At 37.3% G+C, this 27,926-nt stretch overlaps 1 protein-coding gene across 1 annotated transcript in view; it reads right to left on the bottom strand.

Moving 5' to 3' along the window:
• LOC123865924 (nephrin-like) overlaps window positions 1-27,926 on the bottom strand; it is a 198,704-nt gene that overhangs the window by 13,044 nt on the left and 157,734 nt on the right. The window contains exons 10-15 of the mRNA XM_045907145.1: window positions 26,485-26,647; window positions 20,634-20,785; window positions 13,777-13,999; window positions 12,399-12,614; window positions 8,370-8,498; window positions 7,613-7,705 (exon numbers count right to left, since the gene is read on the bottom strand). Of these exons, the coding sequence (XP_045763101.1) occupies window positions 7,613-7,705; window positions 8,370-8,498; window positions 12,399-12,614; window positions 13,777-13,999; window positions 20,634-20,785; window positions 26,485-26,647 (976 nt within the window). The remainder of the gene's footprint in view (window positions 1-7,612; window positions 7,706-8,369; window positions 8,499-12,398; window positions 12,615-13,776; window positions 14,000-20,633; window positions 20,786-26,484; window positions 26,648-27,926) is intronic.

The following is a 27,926-nucleotide window of genomic DNA, read 5'->3' as shown; positions in this document are numbered from 1 at the left end:
TACCCTACTCTATTTAGCCGTTATGACCAATCCTGGTCACGGCCACCAAATTGTAACTGAACTAACGGGGTCTTAAAAAACTCTACCCTATTTTTCCTTTGGATCTTTCTAAAGATTACATTTTAAAACAATTTCGTTAAAGTGGCACGTGTATCGTATAGCGGTAGGACCCCTTGTAATGTTGTGTCCATAATAAACCAAGAACTTTTAGAGCGTCGGAAATAATGAGTTCATCAGACTTAAACGACTTTACAGAGTTCAAATATTAAAAATGTGTGTCTGCGTATAACATCTCTCATGCATTCGGTCCGGCAAGACTATTGCCAGTGCGAACTTAGTTCGAGTATTGAAAGTGTGTTGTTTGTGTATGAATATTTATTTAGCATTTGGTATGGTGAGACAAGTGCTAGTTCAAGAATCAAAATGTGTATTCCCGCACAGGAACGTATTAAAATATGGAAGGATCATGAGACCGCTCTTACAAGACAACACTTCATATAGAGCCCTACTTATTAAACGTGTGTGTGTGTGAGTGTGCTTCTTCCTTAGGAAAGGAAGAAGTTGTGTGCGGCATCATTCACTCTAGTTGGCGTAAAAAGGGTTTAGAGTGAATGATGGTACGTAGCTCCACCACGCCACGTACGGTGAGCTTCTGCCTTCCCTTGGTATCCCATCGTCATACTGGGACCCTCGATAAATCAAGAGATCAATATGGCACATAAAATACCAATGAACAGTAGCTCCCCCCCCACACACGTCATCATCCAAATAAACAGCGCAGCGTATGCAAGCATACTTTAGGAAGTGGTGCGTGCCACTTATGATCCCACGTTGCAGCCGAAGCTGAAATAGCATTTTTATAGTGGTGCCCTCCCACTACAGACCTGTAATAGGTTTCAAGGACGGGTCAGACTCACTGCGGGAATATCCACAGGCCTTAACCCAACCTTCAGTATATATGCATTAGCGTAATTTTGTATGGGTATGTTATTAATATTGGGTAACCACCACAAGGCGGTTAAGTATTCCAACAAATGTCAGAATACAAACAGAACAGCAGCATTACCTGCCCTCTGTGGTCAGTCTGTTATTAAAGCACATTAGAATCATCTCAGCGAAGGATTCACAAAGCGCCTAAGACACTAGGGCTCGCCTTAGTTAGGATTGACAAAGCATCAAAGGCACCAGGGTTCTCCCACGCATAAGTTTCTTCCAACGCGCTCTGTCATATGTCGGATAGTTAATATCACCGAAAGCCATCTCAAGCAAAGATCACCGAACATCCGGAGGACACGCGGTTCTCCCCGCCAGAGCAGCCACGTCGTCAACAGTTCAAACATAAATCGCTTTTAGATCTTAGGAGGTATCGCCCCTATATAACAAATATATCTGTGTAATTAAAGTGGTCCCTTCTATTCGAATGTTTGCTTAGAATGTTTCTCTCCAAACACTAACTTGGTCCGAGTCTCAACTCAGTATTCTTTAATATAAACTTTATGTATCGCCCCAGTACAGAATTTAAACAAATTAATTATCTCCGCGCATTACGACGTCCGCGCAGGCACCGCCCGCCGACGCAAATGCACGCGGTCCCGCTGTGCGGGTTCACGTTCTGATTTCGACTCTGCTCCGAGCGTTACGACGCCCGCGCACACATCGCTCGCCAACGCAATTCGGCCGCGGTCGATCGCGTCTCTGCATCACCGACGTGCGAAACGGTGTTTGCCTCTTTTCGAAAATTCAAAAATTAATTTTATGTTTGTATGTGTAAGTACATCTCTACAAGTATTCACTGACCTGATTTTGATAAAATTGAAGTAAAAATTTTAATACAATTTTTTTTTTTTTTTTTTTTTAATATTATTTTGGTAACACTTTGGTGTAAAATGTAGGGTCGTTACAGTACTTCAACAAACTTAGATATAACAATTAAATACAAGTATCATTGTAGTTTTGCAAGTCTTTAATGAAACATAAGTATCTAAGCAATTTGTGAGAGGAAATCTTAATCCTTGTTATCCGATAATTTCCTTACTGTTAATTTATATTGGTTGTACTTGATGATATTAAAATCAATAGTTTGCAAGTATTTATGAAACTTATAGTAATTTGAGCGATACAGGAATCCAATTATATAGTCAAGCTACAGTTTCAAGTAAGTTGAATGTTCTTAGAATTTATAACAATGCATGCCTCGGATGCTTAAGAGGGCTCTCTCCGTCACTCGTTTCATACAATCGTAGTTCCAATTTCATTTGAATATTAAGCAACCAAAGTCCATGAAATTTTGCAGACATATTCTAGAAACTAATATCTATGTCTGTGGTTTTCCAGATTTTTGTTAAAATATTCGGTTTCAAAGTTACGCGGTCTTAAAAATTCTCATACAAATCTTTGAGCCCCTGTAATTTAAAAAAAACATATTTTCAGGAAAATCTAAAACACCACAGACACAGATATTAGTTTCTAGAATATGTCTGCAAAATTTCATGGACTTTGGTTGCTTAATATTCAAATGAAATTGGAACTACGTTTGTATGAACGAGTGACGGAGAGAGACCTGTTAAGAAACTTCAAGTAAGTTTGGAAAGTCGTCACATCTCAGGAGGATGCTCGCCAAACTAGATTCAATAAATATGAATCACCCTATTCGAGTGTAATAGTGAGTAACTGTGGATGCTAGAACTTTGAATTCGTCTTTATTCTTTAGTGATGTAAACTGTTGTAGCACTGAAAGATTTTGTTTACAAAAAGAGGGGAGTTATAAGTTTGACGTGTGTATCTGTGTATCTATCTGTGGCATCGTAGCTCCGAAACTAATGAACCGATTTTAATTCAGTTTTTTTGTTTGAAAGAACACTCGATCAAATTACCTTTCAAACAAAGAAAACTAAATCAAAATCTGTTCATTCGTTTAGGAGCTACGACGCCACAGACACACAGATACCCACGTCAAACTTATAACACCCCACTTTTTGGGTCGGAGGTTAAAAAATAATATGACATACAAAGAGAGAAAATCACTATTGCTGACGTGGTAGACCAAAATATGAATTAGACTTTTATTGCAACTTTCCTGACACCAATTTTCTTGCTTCGTTTTGTCAATTTTTACCATTTTGCCATCCTAATGGATCAAGGATACATTAATTCGTAATTTGGCTAAGCTTTGTCAGGTATGTAGTTTATTCGATCAAGAAAGTAGCATTTTCATTTTCCCTGCGCCCTACAAACGGTTTTATTACGTCCCGCCTTGTCGTCGACCATGCAACGCGGTCAGCTAATAAATTAATTAAAAAACGAAATATAAACAGCCATTTCCATGAAATACCGCGGAAGGAACTTTTAAATTGCCCTGTGTCGTGACTGGTTATAGCGGCTGAGGTAATTATTCATCCAATGGCGTGCCCCGGGGAGAAGTTCGATCGGTTAACAAAATACTCTCATGGGGTAATCGCGAATAAATCCAGCATAAAGAATGTATCGCAATATAAAAGCCGATTTATTTTCTAAAGTTTTAAATACAAAGCGTATCATAAAAAATAAATAAAGCTTAATCTAAATATATAAAACCAGTCAAGTGTGAGTTGGACTCGCTCATGAAGGGTTCCGTACTTATACAAGACTAGCTGATGCCCGCAGCTTCGCCTGCGTTGATCTAGGGTCTGAGATCCCGTGGAAACTTTTGATTCCCCAGGACAAAAGTAGCCTATCCGTAATAGCCCGCACACGAAAATTACGCAAATCGGTTCAGAAATCTCGGAAATTTCCGAGATTTCAGCTAACCCTGTACCAAATTTCGTCAGAATCGGTTAAACTGTTAGGCCGTGAAAAGGTAGTAGACAGACAGACAAGCAGACAGACAGACACACTTTCGCATTTATAATATACAAGAAAACTTGAGGTTTTACAGTATCATTTCGCAACATTGTAAGTAAGCTGTACCGTACGAAAGGCATAATTAATTGCATTCGTTTGTAAAACAAATGAGATTTTGAAATATTCCACGGTTTTGCTCCACAGTAGAAAATAGAAATGTGATATCGCTACTGAGGTATTTTGCTCGTAACAAAATTTCTAGAACAGCTAAGAATTTTTAAAGACCCACTTTATAGCTTGTACCAAACACCTTTTTACATTTAAATACATGAAGCAACTTTATAAATACTTTGCATTAACCTCTCATTAATTTACTCAATTCACGAAAATATAGGTACGTAAATACATAGACTGCTAAAATCATAACCCTTCCTTTCGTGTAGTCGGGTAAAAAAAGAAAGTGGGCTTTAAAATATACCTATTACGTATACTACAATATATTTTAAAGCCCACTTTCAAAATTCACCTGCCTACCTCTATGTGCTAGTAAAGTCAAAATCAGCATTTTTTACAAGTATTGTTATATTGTTCTAAACTTAGCTACATTTACCTATTCGTGATATTATGCCTACTTTCACTAAAAACAAGTTTTAAGTTAAGTTTAAGCTAAGAATTTAAACTTTAAGTTTAAAATAAGCTTTTATTTGATCAATGGATAATTCGCTTTTAACACAGCTAATAGCACAGATAAACACAAAAAGAATCAAAGAGTGTCGGAGTTTGTTCAGCCAATAAGCCAAGTTTCAAAGCCAGAGACTTCTATATATAACAATGGAATTGGTTTTAAAGTTGAAGTTTAGTTTGTATTACAACATCAATGACGTAAAAGACCAGGCCCAAAATACAATAGAGTAGGTACTTAAAAAATATCAAATGAAACCTCTAGTGATTAGAAAAACAACAAACAAACACATTACTTATCGCATTTATTAAAATACTAGCCGATGCCCGCGACTTCGCCCGCGTGGATTTAGGTTTTTCGAAATCCCGTAGGAACTCTTTGATTTTCCGGGATAAAAAGTAGCCTATGTGCTAATCCAGGATATTATCTATCTCCATTCCAAATTTCAGCCAAATCCGTCCAGTAGTTTTTGTGTGAAGGAGTAACAAACATACACACACACATACACACACACACACACACATACAAACTTTCGCCTTTATAATATTAGTGTGATTAGTGTGATGTGATGAGTAGTTATAAGTAATATATACGGTATGTATAAGTAATGTATAAGTATATATTACGGGCATTAAAAATTTGTACAACTAGCCAACTGCGTCCTTATCTATAGAATTAAAATATAAAAGAAAGAAAGCAAAAATTTAATGTGATAATTACAGAAGGTAAAATGAATTTTAAACACAAAATAACAAAAACATTTTAATATATCGGAACAAGCTTGAAATAATTAAATAACAAAATAACGAATACTTGTGTGAAAGTAATATTCGCGTATGTAATTTAATTTTAGTGACATTCACGTCGCGCCAAATTAAAATGACACCCACTACTTACTCATCCTGTAATATTATTAAATATTCTCTTTTTAATATAAACATATACCAGATGTTTTTTTAGTCAAGACTTTGCTAACGTGATTTAGACTTTTTTAGAATCCCATGGGAACTTTTAGATTTTCCGGGATAAAAGTAGCTTATTTCCATTTCCGGGATGCAAGCTATCCCTGTAAAAAAATTTACCTAATCAGTTTAATAGATGGATGATGAAAGCTAACAGGCAGACAGATACTATTTCATATTTATTAACTCCCGACCCAAAAAGAGGGGTGTTATAAGTTTGACGTGTGTATCTGTGTATCTATCTGTGGCATCGTAGCGCCTAAACGAATGAACCGATTTTAATTTAGTTTTTTTTGAAAGGTCTGGATCGAGAGTGTTCTTAGTTATAATCCAAGAAAATCGGTTCAGCCGTTTGAAAGTTATCAGCTCTTTTCTAGTTACTGTAACCTTCACTTATCGGGGGTGTTATAAATTAATTTACACTTGTATAATTAGTACCTAATGGAAATAAAGCTAATTGTATCAATCTATACTAATAAATAAAATTGAAGTGTCTGTCTGTAATTTCGAAATAACTACCTCATATTAAGCTCATATGGTTATTTGAACGATACCATAACTGAATCACACGTTTTTAAAATTTTTGTCTGTCTGTCTGTCTGTCTGTCTGTCTGTCTGTCTGTCTGTCTGTTTGAAAAGGCTAATCTTTGGAACGGCTGAACCGATTTTGACGGGACTTTCACAGGCAAGTAGAGGATTGACCAGGGCGTAAAATAGGCTACTTTTTTAACCGACTTTTAAAAAGGGAGTTGTGTTTTTCTACCTATGTACACCGAAATCTCCGAGATTTCTGAATCGATTTGCGTCATTTCTTTTTTAATCGATAGAGGAACTTTGCGACATTGTTTCATAAAAAATTTGGAGTCCAACTCCTCAATCCTGATGCTGCAGGGGATCTGACCAATCCACGCGGGCGAAGCTGCGGGCATCAGCTAGTTTCTTAATAATTTCAATATTTTTTTAACCAATTAACAATTTTCATGGTTTATGAAGACGTCAACCTTGCACCATCAATGACATAGTCTATATATACTTATTATTAGTGGTTCATGTATAAAATAGTATACCTGCAACATTAAGATTGAGGAGATGAGACTTGGTATTCATGTAACAGTATCATGGGAATGAAATCCATATATAAAGTTCCTTAAGAAGTACAACTACAAATAATTGAAAAACTCGTCAAAAGCAAAAAATAAAGCAGAAAAAGTGTTTAGCACGACTTTAAAATTCCTTTTCTAACCTAATCCTTAATTCTTTGGTATATAATAAGGCACGTAAGCATTAAATAGCGAAAGGCTTAACAAAAGTAAATGGCCTGTCCATGATTGCGAAAGAAAGCCGCCGGGATTCTCATGTAAGGACGCACTCATTTGAGTTTCCATTACGCCTAATGATATGATCTTATCTGCGCAAGTGGACCGTTTAGAAACGGCCTGTGTAAAAGTAAATGCCCCGTGAACTCAATGTGAAATGTTGTCTTACAAAATACAAATCAATTTCTTCGAAAGATTATCGAGCAAACAGAGGTATACCTACTTGAGACATAATAATATAACTATCTATCCTGTCTCAAGTATGCAGTATAGTTGCTTACCTTGCTTAGATCGAAAACTAAAGTATTGACTTATTCGAATTTAAACGCTGAGCATAGAGTGGTTTTCAAATTAAAGGTAAATGTGCGTAAATCTATCATTTAGAATGGAGATATCGACGTCTTTCGTCCTTTTCCTGACATTACTAAATGATAGATTTACGGTCACTAGTATTGTTAAGGGAGAATCAACGTCACAGGAAAACTGTCATTAGGTCATGGTTTTAAGAAACAGTAGAAATATCTGTAGTAGGTATAGGTAAAGTATTTACCAAGAAAGCAAAAAAGTTATTTAAGTATTTTTATCGCATCTTAAAGCTTATCTATCTACATAGAAATTTCTTCCAGCTTCCCTTGAATATGATAACTCACTTTCTCTCAATTAGTGTTTGGACAATCATGGGACCAAATTTCTAGACTGCTAACAGATATATTGTAAAGAAACGTTTTAATATAGGTACTTACATAGTACGAAATGGTACAATTATGTACAGGAAAAATAGTGAGTTATAAAAACCAAAAGTATAATTTATTATTAGATTAGAAAAAAATTACCTTTACTAAGGGGAATTAGGTCGGGATTACGGTCGTCCGGAGAGCATCGCTTCTGTAGGGAAGCCTTCTGGTTCTTCGTTGATTGCATTGTCACTGTAAATAAGTATCGTATTACGAACTTTTCTCTTGATAATTCTTTATTCTCTTTCCTCAAGCAACTTTATTATTTCTTAGAAACAAATAAAAGTCTCATCAAATGGTACACAGTAATGCTCTGTATACAGTAAATTGATTAAAAAACGGGAAATCGAATTAAGTGGGTAGGTACATAATAAAGATAACAATGAGCTTATTCAGTTTCAATAAAACCTAAATTTAAATGAAAAAAATTAAACAAAAATCATCATTTTTTTTATACAATATGCATAGTTATGGTTTTACATATCTTAAGTGTGTACTGAACTAAAAAAAGGAAAGTACAATTACTCTACTTAGTACAAATTATTATTTTTACTAGCTGATGCCCGCGACTTCATTCCCGTGGATATAGGTTTTTAAAATCTCGCGGGAACTCATTGATTTGCCGGGATCAAAAGTAGCCTATGTCACTCTCCTTTAATATGGAAAAAAACATTGCGACGTAATTGAAGGACAGACCAACAAATCGATAAATATTAAACACACTTTCGTTTTTTTTAAAAGAATCCTCTATCCCCTCCAACTAAGTGTAAAGCTTGTGATAGGATTTATAATATGAGTAGTGATACTGAGAAAATCATCCACAAAATTATCGCTTACACTTTGTTTAGTTAAATACCTTCGTAATCCCGAGACCTCGGGCGTAACCTCGTCGCTACTAAGGCCAGGCACAAGATGATGGCGACGGTTAACGCGGCGCCGAGCACTCCGCCAACCGCCCAATTCACCTCCCACGCTTCCTGCGCTTCTGTGAACAAAGGAAACACTTTTAGCGCTATAAAAAATAAAATTTGCTTACAATATACTCTGCGGGTTACAAAACTGACGTAGCAATGGCAGAGCACATAGTTCGAAAAACCGATAGACGTTCGGGTCCGCTTTTCTTAACCCCCGACCCAAAAAGAGGGGTGTTATAAGTTTGACGTGTGTATCTGTGTATCTGTGTATTGGTGTATGTGTGTATCTGTGTATCTGTCTGTGGCATCGTAGCTCCTGAACGAATGAACCGATTTCATTTTAGTTTTTTTTTTGTTTGAAAGGTGGCTTGATCGAGAGTGTTCTTAGCTATAATCGAAGAAAATCGGTTCAGCCGTTTGAAAGTTATCAGCTCTTATCTAGTTTTCTTATAGAGGTTTTTGTTTCGGGGGTTTTTTAAATTTTGAGTTATTTATTTAGATACAAGTTAGCCCTTGACTGGAATCTCACCTGGAGGTAAGTGATGATGCAGTCTAAGATGGAAGCAGGCTAACCTGGAAGGGGTATGGCAGTTTTCATTAAACCGATACTCCTTTGGTTTCTACACGGCATCGTACCGGAACGCTAAATCGCTTGGCAGCACGGCTTTGCCAGTAGGGTGGTAACTAGCCACGGCCGAAACCTCCCACCAGACGAAAGGTACTGGAAAGGCGACCTCGCACCGGAAAACGCAGCGTTGAAAGACCTCCCTCCCTCTAGATGGACGGACGACAGCGACGTGTGGTCTTATTAGTGTAAGGTTTCGGATTCGACACCTAGTTTAGTCAATTCGGGAAGCTGTGATTTCTGAATAGGCCCTCCTGGGTGATTGGCTAACTTAGTGTCTAACACTGAACGATAGTCACCGAATTCATTTGACATTGGTTAGTTCTACATTGCGTCTTCATTGAGTGATATTAAAATACTTTTCCGTAGAAAACCTCCAATGGATTAAAAATAAATGTCGAATGAACTGGATGGCTGCCACTCAGAGTTAGACATTGAGTCAGTGAATCAGTAGATTGGTCTAGTCTTAATGGAGGCTTTAGCCATGGCTAGTTACGAGTTACGACCATAGAGGCATAGCCATGACACATTGTGTAATGTAAAACTACTTGCATATTATCACCTAACAACAATTATATTTATGAATGTGGTCAATTAGTTCTGAAATTATCACTAAACAATTTGTGCGTTAGTTAATTAATGCACAATGATGTGAATTTTTGGTTATGATCAACGTGTTCCAATTTCTATTCTAGGAACACGAAATGAACGGCTCTGATAATCGCGCTAACAGTGAATTATAAAATATCGCATTAAGTGCCTAAAACGGCTTGTATTCGTCGTATATAAACGGGTTATTGCAGTATTAGAATAACATTCTCATCACAACTCGATTAAGCTCCAAAATTGACACTTGAATTTAAGCCAAATTGCCGTTTTCATAGCGACGGCGACGCCTTTACTTTCAGCCAACCGTAATATTCGTGGGGCGAGGCCGGAATAAATATACGGGTTAGAATTAATGCTAAGAGTTCGGAAAAAATATTGGTATTCTTCAAAAATAGTTATATTCTTATTAGCAAAACTTGCTTCTCTATGGGCAAAACTTTGCAGGATACTCGAAAAATCATACCTAACGAGTGAAGTTTTTATCTTTTTAAACGACATCAGAATCACGTTATAAATCTGACGTGTCTCTAATCTATTTAAAATTAGAGATTTAAGCCAATAAACCAGCCATTTTACTGTAATAGACTGTTGTCGTTGAAAAGCTGTGAAAATTTCAACTGTCTACCTATTACGGTGTATAAGATATAGCCCACTGACAGACAGACAGACGGATGAATGGGTGAACAGATGGTTGGACAGCGGAGGCGTAGTTGTAGAGTTCCGTTAGTACCCTTCGGTACGGACCTCTAAAAAGTACCTTTACGTGAAAATTTCATACATTTTCCATACCCCGATATCGGATCGGATAGTGTAAAAATGTTAGTACAACGAGCATACTTTTCATGCTAAGCAAACATCTTTTGCTCCGGTAATATTCAGAACAAAAACTGAAAACATAAAAAGTTTTATTTCCCCTTGTTTCGTCGCTTATTTTGCGGTTGCATTTGCTTTTCGGAATAACTTTTTAGAAGTACTTTCATGGTCGGTAAAATTTCCAAAGTGTTTTTGCTTTAACTGTAATTCCGTTTTCAAAGCATAAGTAGATTTTACAATTTGTAATGGAAAGTTGGGAACAGAAAAACAGTCATTCACGTTTCTACCGCAGCTCTTTCGAACAGCTAAAAATGTAGAACTGATTTACACAAACTAAAAGAAAAATAAAACCGACTTCAAAAACCAAAAACACTAAAAAGTAGGAAATAATTTTTGTTTAGCTACACGTGTAATGTACCTAGGTATGAAGTCGAGCGAGCATATTAAAACAAAAGAAATTCAAGAGTGAAGCTCGCCCGACTTCATAACTAGGTACATTACACGTGTAGCTAAACAAAAATTATTTTCTACTTTTTAGTGTTTTTGGTTTTTGAAGTCGGTTTTATTTTTCTTTTGAAAATTTTTTATTCACAATTTTTAGTGGCCCCACTGTACTATAATATGCTATGCCCAGTTAAAACCCTACTGTTTACTAAGCTATTACACTGATCGCGAGCAATTTGCTCTCATCCATTGAGGAGTTCTGTTCTCCATCTCCGAAGATATTCATCAGATCTTCACCAAATTTATATGGGACCACCTGCACAGTATACCCTTTCAAACAAAAAAAATTCCAAATCGGTCCAGGCGTCTTTGAGTAATCGGGGAACATACATAAAAAATAAAAAAAAAATAAAAAAAAAGATCCCGACGAATTGAGAACCTCCTCCTTTTTTGGAAGTCGGTTAAAAATAGCTTTTGTAAATAAAATACGACCATAGCTTTTATTTCAAAAGATTTTTTGCTTTTTATTAAAATAGGAACCCACTAATTGCAAATTTAGCTGTCGGTAAATAAAATTAGTCATTACTCGGTTGCTATTAACTTAATAGACATCAATTTATAAATTATTAATCGGTTATCGATATTAATTAATAACTAAACGGTCATAAGGGGTTGCTCCACGGTAATTCAATATAATTATCTCGGTAAATCAATCAAAGTACCTATCTTCTTATCTGGCAAGAGGCCATCCTATACATATTAATTGACACTGAGTAATGACGTCATGACTCAAGCTAATTATGGCGGATCCTGAACACAGAGGTGGGATCCCTTTCTTAGCGTGGTAATTAATTATTATCCCCGCGATCCGCTTAATTTCTGACAGTTGTTCTTTTAGCGACTGGAATTAAGAAGTTTCTGTTTCAACAACTTGGAATAAATTGTTTTAATGACAAATTGTGTCAATTTATCAAAGCAAAATAAAGTAAGACTTAGGAGCTTAAAATATCGAGTTATTGCGAAATGGTCTAAGAAAGCTTAAAGTCCACGACCAATATGAAGATGACTGAATTCTATCAAAATTCAATTAGAAGTTTGGGAGACACGACTAACTAATTCTGTAAACGTACAAATGGATATAATATCTTATATACCTTATATTACATTGCATATTATATCTTAGTTTTGGACGAACCATTAGTTAAACTAAGATACTAGAAACTTTTTATGTTAACTCCGACTAATTTTTCTCACCCAAATCATACTGATAGTTACTATCACTTAAAGACATTGCTACCTGAAAAGTTTCATGATTCTAGGTCAACGGGAAGTACCTTATAGATTTTGATTCGCTTGACGGGTCTTGGCAGAGACGACTGACAGACAGGCAGACAACGAAGTGATTCTATAAGGGTTCTTTTTTTTTTCTGGAGATACGAAATATTGAAATGAGCGCTGAGTGTTAAAAAAGCATTCTTACCAGTTCTAGGCGCTAATCTCGGCGCAGTTTCAACAGTGAACGTCACATGTTCGGATCTCCCCCGAGCATTGGCCGCGTACACCACCAACTTGAGATGTCTTTTAGCACCAAGCCTCCTCAGGTTCCAAACTGTCGCTTTATTTGTTGAATTTGTTACTAAACCCTCGTTTGCCCACACTTCTGCTATGTATGTACACTGGAGACCGCCTTCGTAACCTATTGTTAGAATAAAAATTAAAGCATTAGTGCCTAACAGCAATATTTCACAGGAAAAGATTCTAAATGGTGTAAGCTACTGAAGTTAATTTGAAGAAATTATCCAGCAATAGTTCAAAATCTACGAATTGGAAAATAAATAATAACTTTTATGATAATTTTATTGGCTGATGTTATGAAGAAATATCAGCATCAACCTGCCTTTACATTTAGTCAATAGATAAGTAAATAATTGAATAAGTATGTAGTACTCGATCCTACAAGTGATATTACCTGTAAGTCACTTTACATTCAACGACTTAGAGACTTGATACGGCAAAAACCCCGATCCTAGTGGACAGGGCGCTGTGCAGAAAAAAATTAATGGCGCTCTATGGAATAAAATGTAAACAGCGATATTGGTCCCCCAACGCAACTACGTAGTTATCATTGCGTAGAAAATCGAATTACCTGCAAGACACGTCAGATCCAACGAATCATCAGTGAGATTGTACACTGAGCAGTTTGAAGGCGGGTCGGGTCTCGTCGCAGGTAGCAATGTGTAGACGCACGGCGATATCTGCTGCTCAGCCAAGTTGGTCCCCCGACGCAACGTTGTTATTATTTGGTACGTGAAAAACTAAATTACCTGCAAGACACGTCAGATCCAACGAATCATCAGTGAGATTGTACACTGAGCAGTTGGAAGGCGAATCGGGTCTCGTTGCAGGTAGCAGTGTGTAGACGCACGGCGATATCTGCTGCTCAGCCAAGTTGGTCCCCCGACGCAACGTTGTTATTATTTGGTACGTGAAAAACTAAATTACCTGCAAGACACGTCAGATCCAACGAATCATCAGTGAGATTGTACACTGAGCAGTTGGAAGGCGGGTCGGGTCTCGTTGCAGGTAGCAGTGTGTAGACGCACGGCGATATCTGCTGCCCAGCCAAGTTGCTCCCCCGACGCAACGTTGTTATTATTTGGTACGTGAAAACCCAAATTACCTGCAAGACACGTCAGATCCAACGAATCATCAGTGAGATTGTACACTGAGCAGTTGGAAGGCGGGTCGGGTCTCGTCGCAGGAAGCAGTGTGTAGACGCACGGCGATATCTGCTGCCCAGCCAAGTTGGTCCCCCGACGCAACGTTGTTATTATTTGGTACGTGAAAACCCAAATTACCTGCAAGACACGTCAGATCCAACGAATCATCAGTGAGATTGTACACTGAGCAGTTGGAAGGCGGATCGGGTCTCGTCGCAGGTAGCAGTGTGTAGACACACGGCGATATCTGCTGCCCAGCCAAGTTGGTCGCCCGACACGACAACGTCCCGTAGTCGATGTCGGAGACCGGGATGTAAGTTAACACTGATTTGCTTTCTTTCGCATTAACTGTGAAGCGATCCTGAGAAAAAAGGAAGGCAACAATTATTTTCACTTATTAATGAAGCGTTTTATTTAGAACTACATTTAACAGAACCCACTTAACCACTTTACTTTACTATTGACATATTATACTAAAAAATATGAACAAGACATAACCGAAAGTATTTTTTTACTAAAGTTCATTATACAAAGTAATAAAATTGGGTAAGTATTGATAGCTTATTTACAGATTAGGTGCTAAAAATTTCATATTATCGAAAAAATCAATCAAATTTTGCAGCTATCACAGTTTTATGGATGTTTCACATTGGACCAGGCACTGTTCAGGCATGTTTACCTAATTTTCATGAAGAATCGTGGGTTAGAAAGGATGGCTGGACGAGTCGGACACGACTTGTGCTATGGTTTAATGTATGTACCTTTATTATCTCTTTTAGCAATACTCAGAAACTCACTAAATAAATATGAATAGGTATATGAATCGTAACTCGTAAGCAGCTTTGTAATAAAATACAGATATATACAAGAATCTCTTCAAACATTAAGATAATGGATTTAATGCGAAGTATTTTCATTTGTCTTCCATAAAACCGTTAAGTAGTTGTAATGCAAAGTCATAAAAAGAAAACGTCGAGAAATGTGCTTCTCTTTTTATTACGTGTAACGTTTTTATTTTCTTCCAAGAGTGCTTTTGTTGAGAGACGACCCTATCGTGTTAAATCAGGGTTCGCAAACCTTTGGTACGCGTGCCACAAGTAACACATTGTAACTATTGGCTTTATAATAATGTATAATATAAATTCATTCAAGTTAAATATTACCTACTTGATTTATTTACATCCATCTGTTCGATATTAGAATTTCAAATGAATACTTTTTGTACAAGAGTTAATTATTATGTTTGCTTTTTGTGTTAGGAATTAAAATTCAAGATTGGTCAAATGTGTAACTAAGTAATATGAAGAATTTCTAGGAGCTAGAACTCTACGCCAACTAGAAAACACATTATAGGAAACTTCACTTGCGTGAACATTTCTGGCATACTACAATCTACGTACAACATTACCTACTTGTCGCCCGCGACTTTTTCCGCGTGGGTTTAGGTTTCTTAAAAATTCCATGGGAACTCTTTGATAGAATTAAAGAAAAAAATATCTAGGAGAATTCGTTGTACGCAAGTAGAAAAACACAACTCCTATTTTGAAAAGCATGGCACATTGTAATAATATATTTATTATATATACTATAGGTACGACCCAATGTCAGTTCTTGAAAATAGCAGTGTCCTGCTTTACTGGGATCGGTCGGTTATCACTGACAGGTATATTGTAGCCAATAGACCTGATATAATGCTAGTTGACCGATCAGCGCGTCGAGCAATGATTGTTGATGTCACTATTCCACATGATGATAATCTAGTGAAAGCAGAAAAGGAAAAAGTATCGAAATACTTGGACCTGGCCCACGAGATTACTGCCATGTGGAGTGTTGCCTCAGCGATTATTGTACCGATAGTTGTATCAGTCCACGGTCTTATTGCGAACAGTTTCGACCAACATCTTAAGAAACTGTCGCTTAACTGTTGGATCAAGGGTAAGATACAGAAGGCAGTGGTTCTTGAGACGGCACGCATTGTGAGGAGGTTCCTCACTCTGGAGCCCTGACCACTGGCGGCTTGGGTCCAACCCACCCTGTTGCCAGTGGGGTACATTTTATCATATTTTTATTCAATGTTTTTTTTTTTTTTTTTTTTTTTTCCCCCGTTACTTTAGTTTTTTGTTGTTTATGTTATTTTATTTCTCTTTTGTTTCTGTTATTTATTGATTTTGTTGTTGATGTTATTTTATTTTTTGTTCTTTCTGTGTTTCTGTTATTTTTTCTGTTGTTTTTGTTATTTTATTGTTTAAAAATAGGATAAAATGTAAAAAATAAATAAATGAGAGTATTTAATCTTTTTAATGAAGAAACTGTTCACGAGCCCTGTATACATAGGAGCTATGGTTGTCAAAGGAAATTCTTAAACAAAAAAGAGTCAATACTTAGATAACGACAAGTAAGCTTAAAAAAGGCATCTTAATTTTTTCCCAACCACAAGGTTAAACATTTAATGAAGCTTTTCGCTCTTTGATGGAAATTAATTACGTCTTTAGAACTTTCGTCTTGATTTTTTTTCTTGAAATAATATTACATCTCGATTTTTGCTTGTACGAAACTGCGGTTGGTAAAAAAATCAGGTTAGTCTCATAGCTTTTTAACCCCCGACCCAAAAAGAGGGGTGTTATAAGTTCAACGTGTGTATCTGTGTATCTGTCTGTGGCATCGTAGCTCCTAAGCGGATGAACCGATTTCAATTTAGTTTTTTTTTGTTTGAAAGGTGGCTTGATCGAGTGTTTTTAGCTATAATCTAAGAAAATCCATGAAAAAGTTATCAGCTCTTTTCTAGTTACTGTAACCTTCACTTGTCGGGGGTGTTATAAATTTTTAATTTACACTTGTTGTCACGTAAGTTGTGGAATCTGTGTGGAATGCAAGAAGACTTTGTTTTTGACTTTGAGAAATTAATACAAACCTTACATATTTTGTTAGATTATGTGCCCTGGCTAAGCATGACCGGTATCTAATATTACTAAAAGGCATTAAGAGATTGAGAAACCTCCGATTTTTAAGGGGAAACTTAAATGAAATTTAGTACTTTGTTACATTAATGCTACCAAATGCATAGACAATACCAGTTAAATATTTTGTACTATTTCTTGTGCTCGCTTTACATTTACGCCAGATCATGGTACGGAAACCCGTGAACAGCGCGAAAGAAAACTGAAACAACCATTCACACTATTGTTTCGCACCGTTCATGGGTTTTCGCTCGAGCGAAGTACGGCCATTTGGTTTACTTAATGACATGCGAGCTGGAAATATAGATAAAAACCGGGCAAGTGTGAGTCAGACTCGCGCACCGCGGGTTTTGTACTTGGTTGGGTATTTGAAATTTGAAAATACTAGTTATTAATTGCTCTTGAACACATTTTTTCTGTGATGTAGGTAACAAAAAATTTATGGTTTTTGGATTTTTGGTTTTTGGACACGACAGACAGACAACGAATTGCTGCTATATATTTTCCTTTTGACCTCAAAACCCTACGAAACCCTAAAACAGTTCAGAAAATACAAGAAAAATCAAATGTACACGGATGTGACGTCACTAAAGTCAGCTAGTAACAAGTCCCTTACTTAAAAGGGAACGCCCCCAAGTACCATTCGGGCTGTGAGTTCTATATTATGAGACCCTTACTCGCTAACCCTTTCAACAACTTCATTCTAAACATAAGTTTTGTACAAACTCTGCGTATACAAAAAACGATATAAATACAAATAACTTATCTGAAGCCTTAAACACATCAACTTTTCCTTTTTATGGTTCCGTACCCCAAAAGGAAAAACGGAACCCTTATAGGATCACTTTGTTGTCTGTCTGTCTGTCCGTCCGTCTGTCGTGTATGAAGAAGTCAAGAAAACCTACAGGGTACTTTCCGTTGACCTAGAATCATGAAACTTGGCAGGTCGGTAGGCCTTATGGCACAAGTAAAGGAATAAATCTGAAAACCGTAAAAATTAAATGTGTTTCAATTTTCAAAGTAAGATAACTATGCCAAGTGGGGTATCATATAGGCATCATAACCTGTAAATTCTAGAACAAATTTTTATTTATTTTTATGCATAATAGTTTTTAATTTATTGTCGGAAAAAATACCCGAGTAAGAAACCCTCGGTGCGCGAGTCTGACTCGCACTTGTCCGGTTTCTTCCATTCCATCAACCTGTAGCCTTTCCTTCTTAGTGCAAATTTTGAACAGAAAGACAGAAGTTCTGGCTCATTTTTTGCGCAACGGATCAGCCTGGCTGTTTAGTGCGGAAATGAAGCTATATTCTTGGCACCATTCATTAAGTTTTACTGTTATATTTTCAAACCAATCAAAATAAAAAAATACATATATTTACACTTTTCCTAAAATTCATCACGAAAATGAATATAGGTATGGTAATACATTGACGTTGAATTATTATGGGACTGAATAAAAACACCGTTTATATGACAGAACAAAAGCAAGATCCTCTACTCAATAATTCTTTATGCCCCGAGGGTGGAATCATGGAATCAGGAAGTATTCCCAAAGTTGAGACCTTTTGTGACTTTTAGCATGAATCGCGAACGATGCGAAGTGTTTTTTCTTTGTGCTCTCATCCTATCCTTTTTCGAGGAAAATCTCGGAGGGCAAAAAATGTCTGCGTAATTTTTTGAGACATTTGATCTATTTTCCGATTTTTTTGCGAATGATCGCGTTTCACTCTACTTTTGAGAGAAATCTTTACGAGCGTTGTATCAAAATTAAGTATTTTTGTGAAATTATTTATATCCATTATACGTTTGCTAATTAGAACTAATAACTATGACTCTTTCACATTCATCAGGAAATCAAGTGGCTTTAAAAAAGCTTTTCTGAGGGGTGATAAATAAATCTTTTTCCAATACATTATTAATCAGTTATTTTACAGATTTTTCGTCATTACTTTTGTACGGTGTCCTACTTTTTAAACACCTCTAACGTCGATGGGGGATTTAAATATAAATAACATTTTTTCTAACCATTTCTCACAAATTCTATATACTTTACATAATTACAGCCCCCAATTACTTCACAAGGGACTTTACAAGGTTTTTTAATCACGGTCCTCAGTAATTAACATAATTGTAGGGCATTATGTTTTCACAGAAAAAATACTTTTAAGGACCGTTTTTTATGTATGTTTTTCCAAGCCGCAGGAAAATGTCTCATGTTATATTAATGTCTATTGTTATTTTAATTATTTTAGCTTGCATGACTTCTGTTTAGGTAAAACTTTTATCTTTCGCTTCCAAAAGATTTAATTTTGTTAAAAGCGTTTGTCACACCTGGCTTCAATTTCTAAGATTTATAGGTATTGTTCGTGGCTATTTTTTATACTATAATTGGAGTTATATGTCCTCAAGTTATCGCTCAATAGCATGATGTTAGAAGTTTTCACGATGGATAAGAGCTGCAGAAGAACCAAGATCACTGATATAGCCCAAACTATTAGCAAAGCTTAACAAATCATGCTTGTCGCAGGGGCAATGGCTGTTGGAGACGAAAAGTTCTATAGAGTGGAAACCGCGTACAAGTAAGCATTCTGCACGATGAATTAACGATATAAAGAGAGTGGCAGGAAGTGGATGGATGAGGAAAGCTGTGAACCGGATGTGGTGGCACTCTTAGACAAGACGTGGAAGTCCACCGGCTAACGACGACGTTTTGTTAGACGCTATGAGTGTTGTTGGATGAAGAAGGCGTGAAAAGACTTCCATATTCTCGGCTTAGCCCATTGACATGGAGTAGCGTACCTATCGGAAAGGTAGTATGTGGTAGCTGCTAGTGTCCGGAGACCAAAACCCTCTTTGAGTCACTGAGCCACTAACGTAAGTGAGTATGTAGCACAAACGTAGTCAAATGGCTTGAATTAATTAAGTTACGAACGACGAATAGATACTTGAGATACGATGAGACTATACGATGTTGAAAAAGCGTTTTTTAGATTCACCTTTGTGGATAATTCTTGTCTATAGTGGCCACTCGAACGTATCTGGCAGATGATGTTCATAGTCGAAAAGACCGACCCAGTGCATGCCGGACTTGCACCCGAAGGGTTCCGTACATCGTAGAATAGAATCCATACTAATATTATACCTAAATGCGGAAGTGTGTCTGTCTGTCTGTCTGCTTCCTTTTCACGGCCCAACAGTTTAACGATTCTGACGAAATTTGGTACAGGGTTAGCTTATATCCCGGGGACGGTCATTAGGCTATTTTTTATCCCAAAAAATCAAAAAGTTCCCACGGGATACCTAAAAACCCATCCGTTTAACCGATTTGTATGTTTCGTACCGAGGTAGCTTGCGTCCCTGTAATTGACATAGGCAACTTTTTATCCCGGAAAATCAAGCAGTTCCCACGGGATCTTTAAAAACCTAAATCTACGTGGACGAAGTCGCAGGCATCCTCTAGTAGAATATATTTTTATTTGCTATGTTGCATTCCATTATGTAATTTAGATTGTTATTTAAGCTAGGATGGGGCTGGCGTGCCCGTGTCGGACAAAATTCCCGTATAAATTAAGATACAAAAAAAACTATTCATGATCAACCCATCGCTGGCTCACTACAGAGCATGGGTCTCCTCTCACAGTGTGAAAGTATTAGCCTAAGCTGGACAATTGTGGCTTGGCAGACTTCACACAACTTTGAGAACATTATGGCCAACTCTCAGGCGTGCAGGTTTCCTCACGATGTTTTCCTTCACCGTTAAAGCAAGCGATATTTAATTACTTAAAACGCTTATAATTCCGAAAAATTAGAGGTCTTCCGGAATCGGACCCACAACCTCTGATTAAAAGGTGGACATCCTAATCACTAGGCCGTCACAGCTTACTATAAAACTACCAATACCAATAAACTATAAATAAACTAAAACAATTTCAAAATTCAACATCACTAACGTAAATGGACACTGCACCTCCTCTCTATTTCACTGGAGAGTGAAGAGGGGTGAGTATTGCATCTAATAAGGCTTCAATACTTACAGGGTCAACTTTAATGGAGCCAGCGGAGTTGTTGAGGGTCCACTCGAACGTGTCCGGAGGAGGGAAGGCATCCACGTCGCATTCCACCTTCGATGGCTCTTGTAACGCCGCGCCGATCAGTTTTATCTCCCTCTTCCGACATATAGGCCTATCTGCGGGAAATGTATCTTGATTATTAAATAGAATACGTCATCAGTTTAAACATGTTCTGTATTAATTAAGTTAAACAAGTGTAAATTAAAATTTATAACACCCCCGATAAGTGAAGGTTACAATTATAACTAGAAAAGAGTTGATAACCTTCAAATGGCTGAACCGATTTTCTTGGATTAAGTTAAAAACACTCTCGATCAAGCCACCTTTCAAACAAAAAAAAACTAAATTAAATCAGTTCATTAGTTTAGGAGCTACGATGCCACAGACAGATACACACGTCAAACTTATAACACCCCTCTTTTTGGGTCGGGGGTTAAAAACAACTTTTTAAAGTCAAAGCTTTTTAATTACTACCCAAACCCATCTCAGAAATGCAAAAGTGAGTTTGTTTGTTAGACCTGAAACCACTCCGCAACAGCGCAAAGGATCAGCGTGGGTTTTGCATAGATGTGAAAGACGGAAAAAGTGACATAAGCTACTCTCTTCCACGAAGAAAAGATTTTCAGAAATTAGGCAAAACCATTGCTGGTCAACAAGTCTAGCATAACAAGCCTCTAGCTAAAAGGACAAGGGTTGAAATTGAAAGGTCAACGATTCAAACCCTGTTCAAACCCTACCCTGGTGTATCTACTGTTGTTGTTCCACCTTCAAGTAAAATCTGAATGCTTAATTTGGAGGGGAAGGGGAGATATAGTCAAGTCTAACATGGCTTATGATCTAATTGAAAAATCTATTCCTAGAATAGAAAATTACTAGGCACATCCATTTAAGCTTGTATTTCACTGTCTTTATAATAATTTCTTGTCTAGACTGAAAATTACACGATTAGCTACTTAAGTAGTGATTAGTAAAATAGTTTCCCATTTGTATGTATCTGAGTGACGTGTGTATCTGAGTATCTTTGTATCTGTGTATCTGTCTGTGGCATCGTAGCTCCTAAAGTAATGAACCGATTTTAATTTCGTTTTTTTTGTTTGAAAGGTGGCTTGACCAAGAGTGTTCTTAGCTATAATCGAAGAAAATCGGTTCAGCCGTTTGAAAGTTATCAGCTTTTTTCTAGTTTTTTTTTTTATAGAGGTTATTGTGAGGGATTAATTTTAATTTTGAGTTATTAAAAGTTAATCAATGATACAATGTTATAGCGGATTTTCATATTCGCATAAGTTAGATCATGCTAACCTGTAATCTATTGTTTTTCACAGGAAGTTTCATAGTCTATCGGGTCTGAATATCTAAATTAACTATACCAGCTGTTCGCATTGCCTTGTAATTGATTAAATGGATCAAGATTGCTTTAGCTTTGTGCATGCGAGCCAAATCAGGCATAATAATCTCGATCGTTATGTCAGTCAATAGCAATGCCTTTATTGATTAGTTAACGCGCAAGTATAGTAAATAGATAGGTAGAAATGGCGATCGGGGAGGGAACGCCTCGCACACCCGCACAGCCCCCGCGCTAACCCGATGCGGGCAAGCGCGGGTGACTCATACCCAGATAGCCATCTCAACATGTCGCGGACTAAAGGTACTCCTTCCATTCGTTCATATAATCAGTTTAAAATTTGAAACTGCTATAATCCGCTAAAACAGACAATTAATCTGCATACTACGACGCGGACATGCAGAATGCAATATGCACCATCTGCCCTTCCACTACTAAAGAAGCAGAAAAAGCGAGCAATAGGTATACATATCAGACGCACAACACCACATAAATCTTTCAGAAGATTTGTTGCATAGGAGAGGCATAGTTAAAAACTTGGAGAGTGGCATAGGACTACTTTTCATCCCGGAAAAACAAAGATTTCCCACGGGAACTTAAAGACGTACGTCCACGCGGCCGAAGTCGCGGGCATTAGCTAGTATCCAATAAAGCTACCATGCCTATGTGGATATCGGCGTTTACTTTATCAGTCCATTAGGGGGTACTAATTGAATTAATGATTCAAGATAGTTTCGTCTTTGTGTCCGAGAATCGAATGAGAAACGATAATCTCTGCCATTGAGACTGTAACAAACAGAACGCGCGGCGAATATGGTGTACAACCCTCGGTAATATCTGCGCTCCCGCGCTTCCCCGCAGCTCTCCCCGTTTTCGCCTATCCAGTACCGTTGCCAACGCAAGTGCTATCTCTTCAGTTTGCATGACGTCACTAAGCCAGATTCGTAGATATTTCCGACGGGTTGTAAGTACTATGTACACTGTGTACAACGGATCCTAAGGTGTGACGCGAGCGTACCCATGGAGTGGAGTAGAGCTAAGTCTTTCTGAAGCGAAGCTTCTTTTTGGATGTCATGCGCTCATATGAAACAAACAAGAGTTGTGTTTTGACAAAACGCTATGTTTTTTATATGCAGTTTTTTGTCAAAACTCACCCTTATGCATATCATGATAAAGTGTATTTCCATTTGAAGTTTCTGCCATGTCATAAAACCATGTGCGAGGAGCTTATTTATTGCTGGTATCACAAAATACTGTATCTGCAGATACAGTCATTGAGTGAGTGAGAGATTGAGTGAGTGAGTGGAGATTTAGTATTTTTCAAACCCGCAATGTATAGCGTGCAAAACTCAGGTCAATACCCAATCAATTTTTGGGACGCAAGCTACCTCCTGTGCCCATATAAATCGGTTAAACCTATGGGCCTTGAAGAATCCCGTGAGAACTGTTTGATTTTCCGGGATAAAAAGTAGCTTATGTTTGTCCCCGGAACGTAAGCTAACTCTGTACTAAATTTCATCAAAATCGGTTAAACTGTAAGGTCGTGAAAAGCTAGCAGAACAGACAGACAGACACACTTTCGCATTTATAATATTAGTATGGACGTAGTGATGCGTGTTCAGTCCTTTTGTACCATTCAGGGTGCTAACTGATTTATTGATTGAAGATAACTTCATCTTTGTGTCTGTGAATCGAATTCGAAACGATAATCTCTATCGTTTAACACGGTTGGTATGTCACTAAGTGAAAGCTTTCGACGGGTATTTGACACGGGTTTGTTAATTATTGAACCAATTTAGTACTGATGGATTCACTTTGTTACTTAATATCTTAAATTACTAGATGTCACAAAGATCTTTGGGTTTCCATTAGCTGGTCTTGACTTTAATTGAATTGCGGATTGATGTTACAGGTGCATTTTTAACAAGACGACATTTTTAAGGGAGTTCTGGAGTGGAGACCGCGCACCGGTAAGCGCAGTGTGGGATAACCTCCAGCTCGCTGGACCTATGACCTGAAGAAGATTGCCGGAAGCGGGTGGATGAGGAAGGCGGAGGACCGTGTTTGGTAGCGCGCTCTTCGAAAATCCTATGTCCAGCAGTGGACGCATACAGGCTGATGGAATGGAATAGTTAATGATCTTTCAACACAGCTTAAACCCTGAATCACCACAGTAGTATTCAATCACTACCACCTTCCATCAGATCAGTTAAGAGGCATTTTAGAAGTTATATATTTCCAAATAGCCCCGGGCCCTGCCAGGAACTAAACGCTGGAACTTCAGAGAAAAGGTCGTTTTACTCTTTACACCCACTTCTTTGGATCTGGATTCATTTCATCATGATCAACCCATTTCCGCCCCACTACTGAGTACGGGTCTCCCCTCAGAATGAGAAGGGTTTAGGCCATAGTCTGCCACGCTGGCCCAATGCGGATTGGCAGACCTCACACACCTTTGAGAACATGGAGAACTCTCAGGCATGCAGGTTTCCTCACGATGTTTTCCTTCACCGTTAAAGCAAGTGATATTTAATTGCTTAAAACGCACATAACTGAAAAGTTAGTGGTGCGTGCCCGGGATCGAACCCCCGACCTCCGATTAGAAGGCGGACGTTCTAACCACTAGGCTATCACAGCTTACAGGATTCATTTAAAAAAGATTTTTATATGATTGTTTATTTTACTTTCTGTGTTTTGTGTATTTATTAAGGTTACTGTATTATTGCATGAGGTAAGTTTGTCTATGTGCTTGCGAAGTAAATTGGCAATGATAATCTCTGCCATTAAATGCGGCATGGAGCAGATATAGCGGCGGCGTCTGTTTGAGGCTAAGCTTCTATACAATTATAGTCCAAATAGTTTGGTGAGACGATTTAATTGAAGTGTCTTAAAGCTTAATCACCGTGGGTAGTGCCTAGGCTTTCGGATTTAGGTCAATGAAGAAAGCTTTCTTATCTTTCTTTGTTAGTGAATTTGAGGCTAAATATATATGAAGTCGGTTAAAAAGAAAACTGATTGATCTATCAACGCACAGCTAAAACTACCAGACAGACTTTTTGAAAATTTGACCCCTGAGGGGGTAAAATGGGGTTTGAAATTATTATCGACCATCATCATTATCATCTATAACGAAACTAGACGAAAATGTTGTTTGAAATGTTTGATAATATACTTATTCTGGAAAATATTAGATTTCTATCGTTAACTGACCTAACTCAGGAACAAATTTAACAGATTTCAGCTACAAAAACTGTCAAAACTAGGTATTTGAGAACACACAAAAAATTTTGTTTTATGTCGATTTTCGGAGATTGAAAAATCAGTCCTGATTGAAGAGTTGAAAACGAAAATCAAATAAAATCTGCGAAGGTTTTTTCTGTAAACTTTAAATAAATCCTTTACAAACTACAGTTGAAAACTAAACAAGTGAAACAAGCTGGACTTTCAAACCACAAACAGAGATAGAGAAGAAAAATAAAGTAGAAAAATATACAAACTTAGAAACAACTTCGTGCGCAAGGGAGGTGACTTGCCGTCACCCTTGACATTTTTATTCGATGATAAGATGTATATTGAGCCTTAAATAAAGTGACGATGTTGTCTAAGACCAAAGCAGGCTAATTTGAAAGGGATATGTCAAAACGTGTTCCCTACAATATATTCTCTAATAATAAATAATTCCCTTTAGTTTTATTATAAAAAATATAACTTTGCAAGATGACGGATTGCGATATTGATTAATTTTATCGACGTCAATTTTGCTATACATCGTCACGCCGCAGTATGGTGTAAACTTCAAGGACCAAGGTTAGTCTCGTAACTGTTGTAATAATTGTTCATAGAAGTGGGTATTATGAAAATACATATAATAAAGTCAGTTCCCATCATGTACTCGTTTGATTCACATCATGGTGGCATCGGTGAATGTAATTAAATAATAATTGCGCGTGTAGGACTGTGTAATGTACGTTAAGATAAGTTTCACATCAGTAACCGCCCTAATACGCCTAATAACCTAATTGGTTTTTGCACGGTATCACACCAAAACATTCAATCGCTTAACAGGATATCTGTGCCGATAGAATGGCAACCAACCGTGGTCACCATCCTCTCACCATAACAAACCTGAGCAAAAAAATAAATAAGTAAAAAAATAATCTAAAATTTACTTTCACCTCCATCTCCTTCCTACTCAGAAGACCAGAGCGCTCATTATTGTTTTTTGTTTTTTTTTTATTCAGATAGGTACAAGGTAGCAATCTCACTTGGTGGTAAGTGATGATGCATTTTAAGATGAAAGTGGACTAACCTGGAACGGGTATGGCAGCTTTTATCAAACCCTTTGGTTTCTACACGACATTGCACTGGAACGCTAGATCGCTTGGCGGCTTTTGCCGGTGGGGTAGTAACTAGGCACGGCTAAAGCCTTCCATCAGAGTGCCAGAGAAATAGAGTAGAAATATACAAACTTACAAACAACTTGCATCCGTAGTGGAGGCGATTTCCCGTCACCTTCAACGTTAGATGCCGTGCATGTATAGGTGCCGGCTTGATGTCTTGACACGTTGCGAAGAGCGAGGTTAGTGTTCCCCGTGAGGATTACTCCATTGGATGGATTGTGTTGGAGCAGAACCCCCTGAGGAAGAAATACGTCGTTAAGAACCATACTGTCTAGACAACTAGTTTATTCTGCGACTCCGTCCGCGTGGACTATACTTTCAAACCCTTCTTTTACTACCTTAAGGTTGAATTTTCCAAAATCTTTTCATAGTAGATACCCGCGTCATAATAGCTATCTTTATGCCAAACAGCCCGATTCATCTAGTGGTTTGAGGTGTGCGTTGATAAATTAGTCAGTCAGTCAGTCAGCTTTTTTTATATACAAGATTTAGTTATTTACAATTGGCACGTAATTCATGCCATCCAAAACTTTTCAAATCAAATTCTCCGTAAAATTTGAAATGTTTTGCCGCAGTTGTGTTAAAAATGCTGAATACTTAAATTTTCCGAACCGATGGCACTTTGCGCGGTCAATCAAAAACTAGCGTGAATGCAAAATAAATACGGAGTTTTGCTTTGAATACCAAAATTGTCATCGAATGAAACATTTGTGATTGTCTAAACCGATTTTAGTTTTGGCTCGGTTCGATTTTTTATTTTACTGTACCTATTTTAAAATATTTACCACAAAATATGCTGTCATCAGGGTTAATACTTCATCAGATTGGCGGCTTTAACAGTGCTCTGGTTGTATGAATCTGACCTAACATTTTTCGGATAATAATTCTAATGATCTGTTACATATGACGAGGAAGAGCGGGGATCCTGAGATACAGGTTTTGCAAACATAAGTCATGGCCCCCGGCACAATTTGTAAAAAGACCAATTTTAAGAACAAATAAATCATTTAATCATTTAAGCACATAGCTTAACCTCATAAATTAAACAGAGAATAATATAAAAAAAATACTACAGGAAGCAAATTATAGTGAATTTAGTGTGACAACGATCCAGTATTCATACGGTCGCTAATCTAAAATGATATCGCGCCCATAATATGACCAATAAGGAAGCACTCAATTCATTGTAAAGATTCTTAGTTGGTTTTCACTATCAAGTTTACCTAGATATGCACCGCTATCAGCTGCCACACTAACAAACCAGGAAGATAATATCTTTCCAGGTCGACAAAGAATTTAATTGCACCTCTCAATAAGACTAGACTTTTACCATAATAGTAATTAATAGTTAGTATGAATCGAGGTTTCATTTCTATTTGTTCCAATGAAGATAATGCGCTAGATAAAACCTCATTCAATACGTCATTATCCCTAAGCGAGTCTTTTGAAAAGTTTCACGAGGCCACGGGTGGCGTTAAATTAATAAGCGCAATCGCTGTTTTTATACTAATCTTA

This window comes from Maniola jurtina, chromosome 6, assembly GCF_905333055.1.
Source record: "Maniola jurtina chromosome 6, ilManJurt1.1, whole genome shotgun sequence".
Classification (NCBI taxonomy): Eukaryota; Metazoa; Arthropoda; class Insecta; order Lepidoptera; family Nymphalidae; genus Maniola; species Maniola jurtina.
Note: the sequence above shows the minus strand (reverse complement) of the source record. Positions and strands in the feature narration are given on the sequence as shown.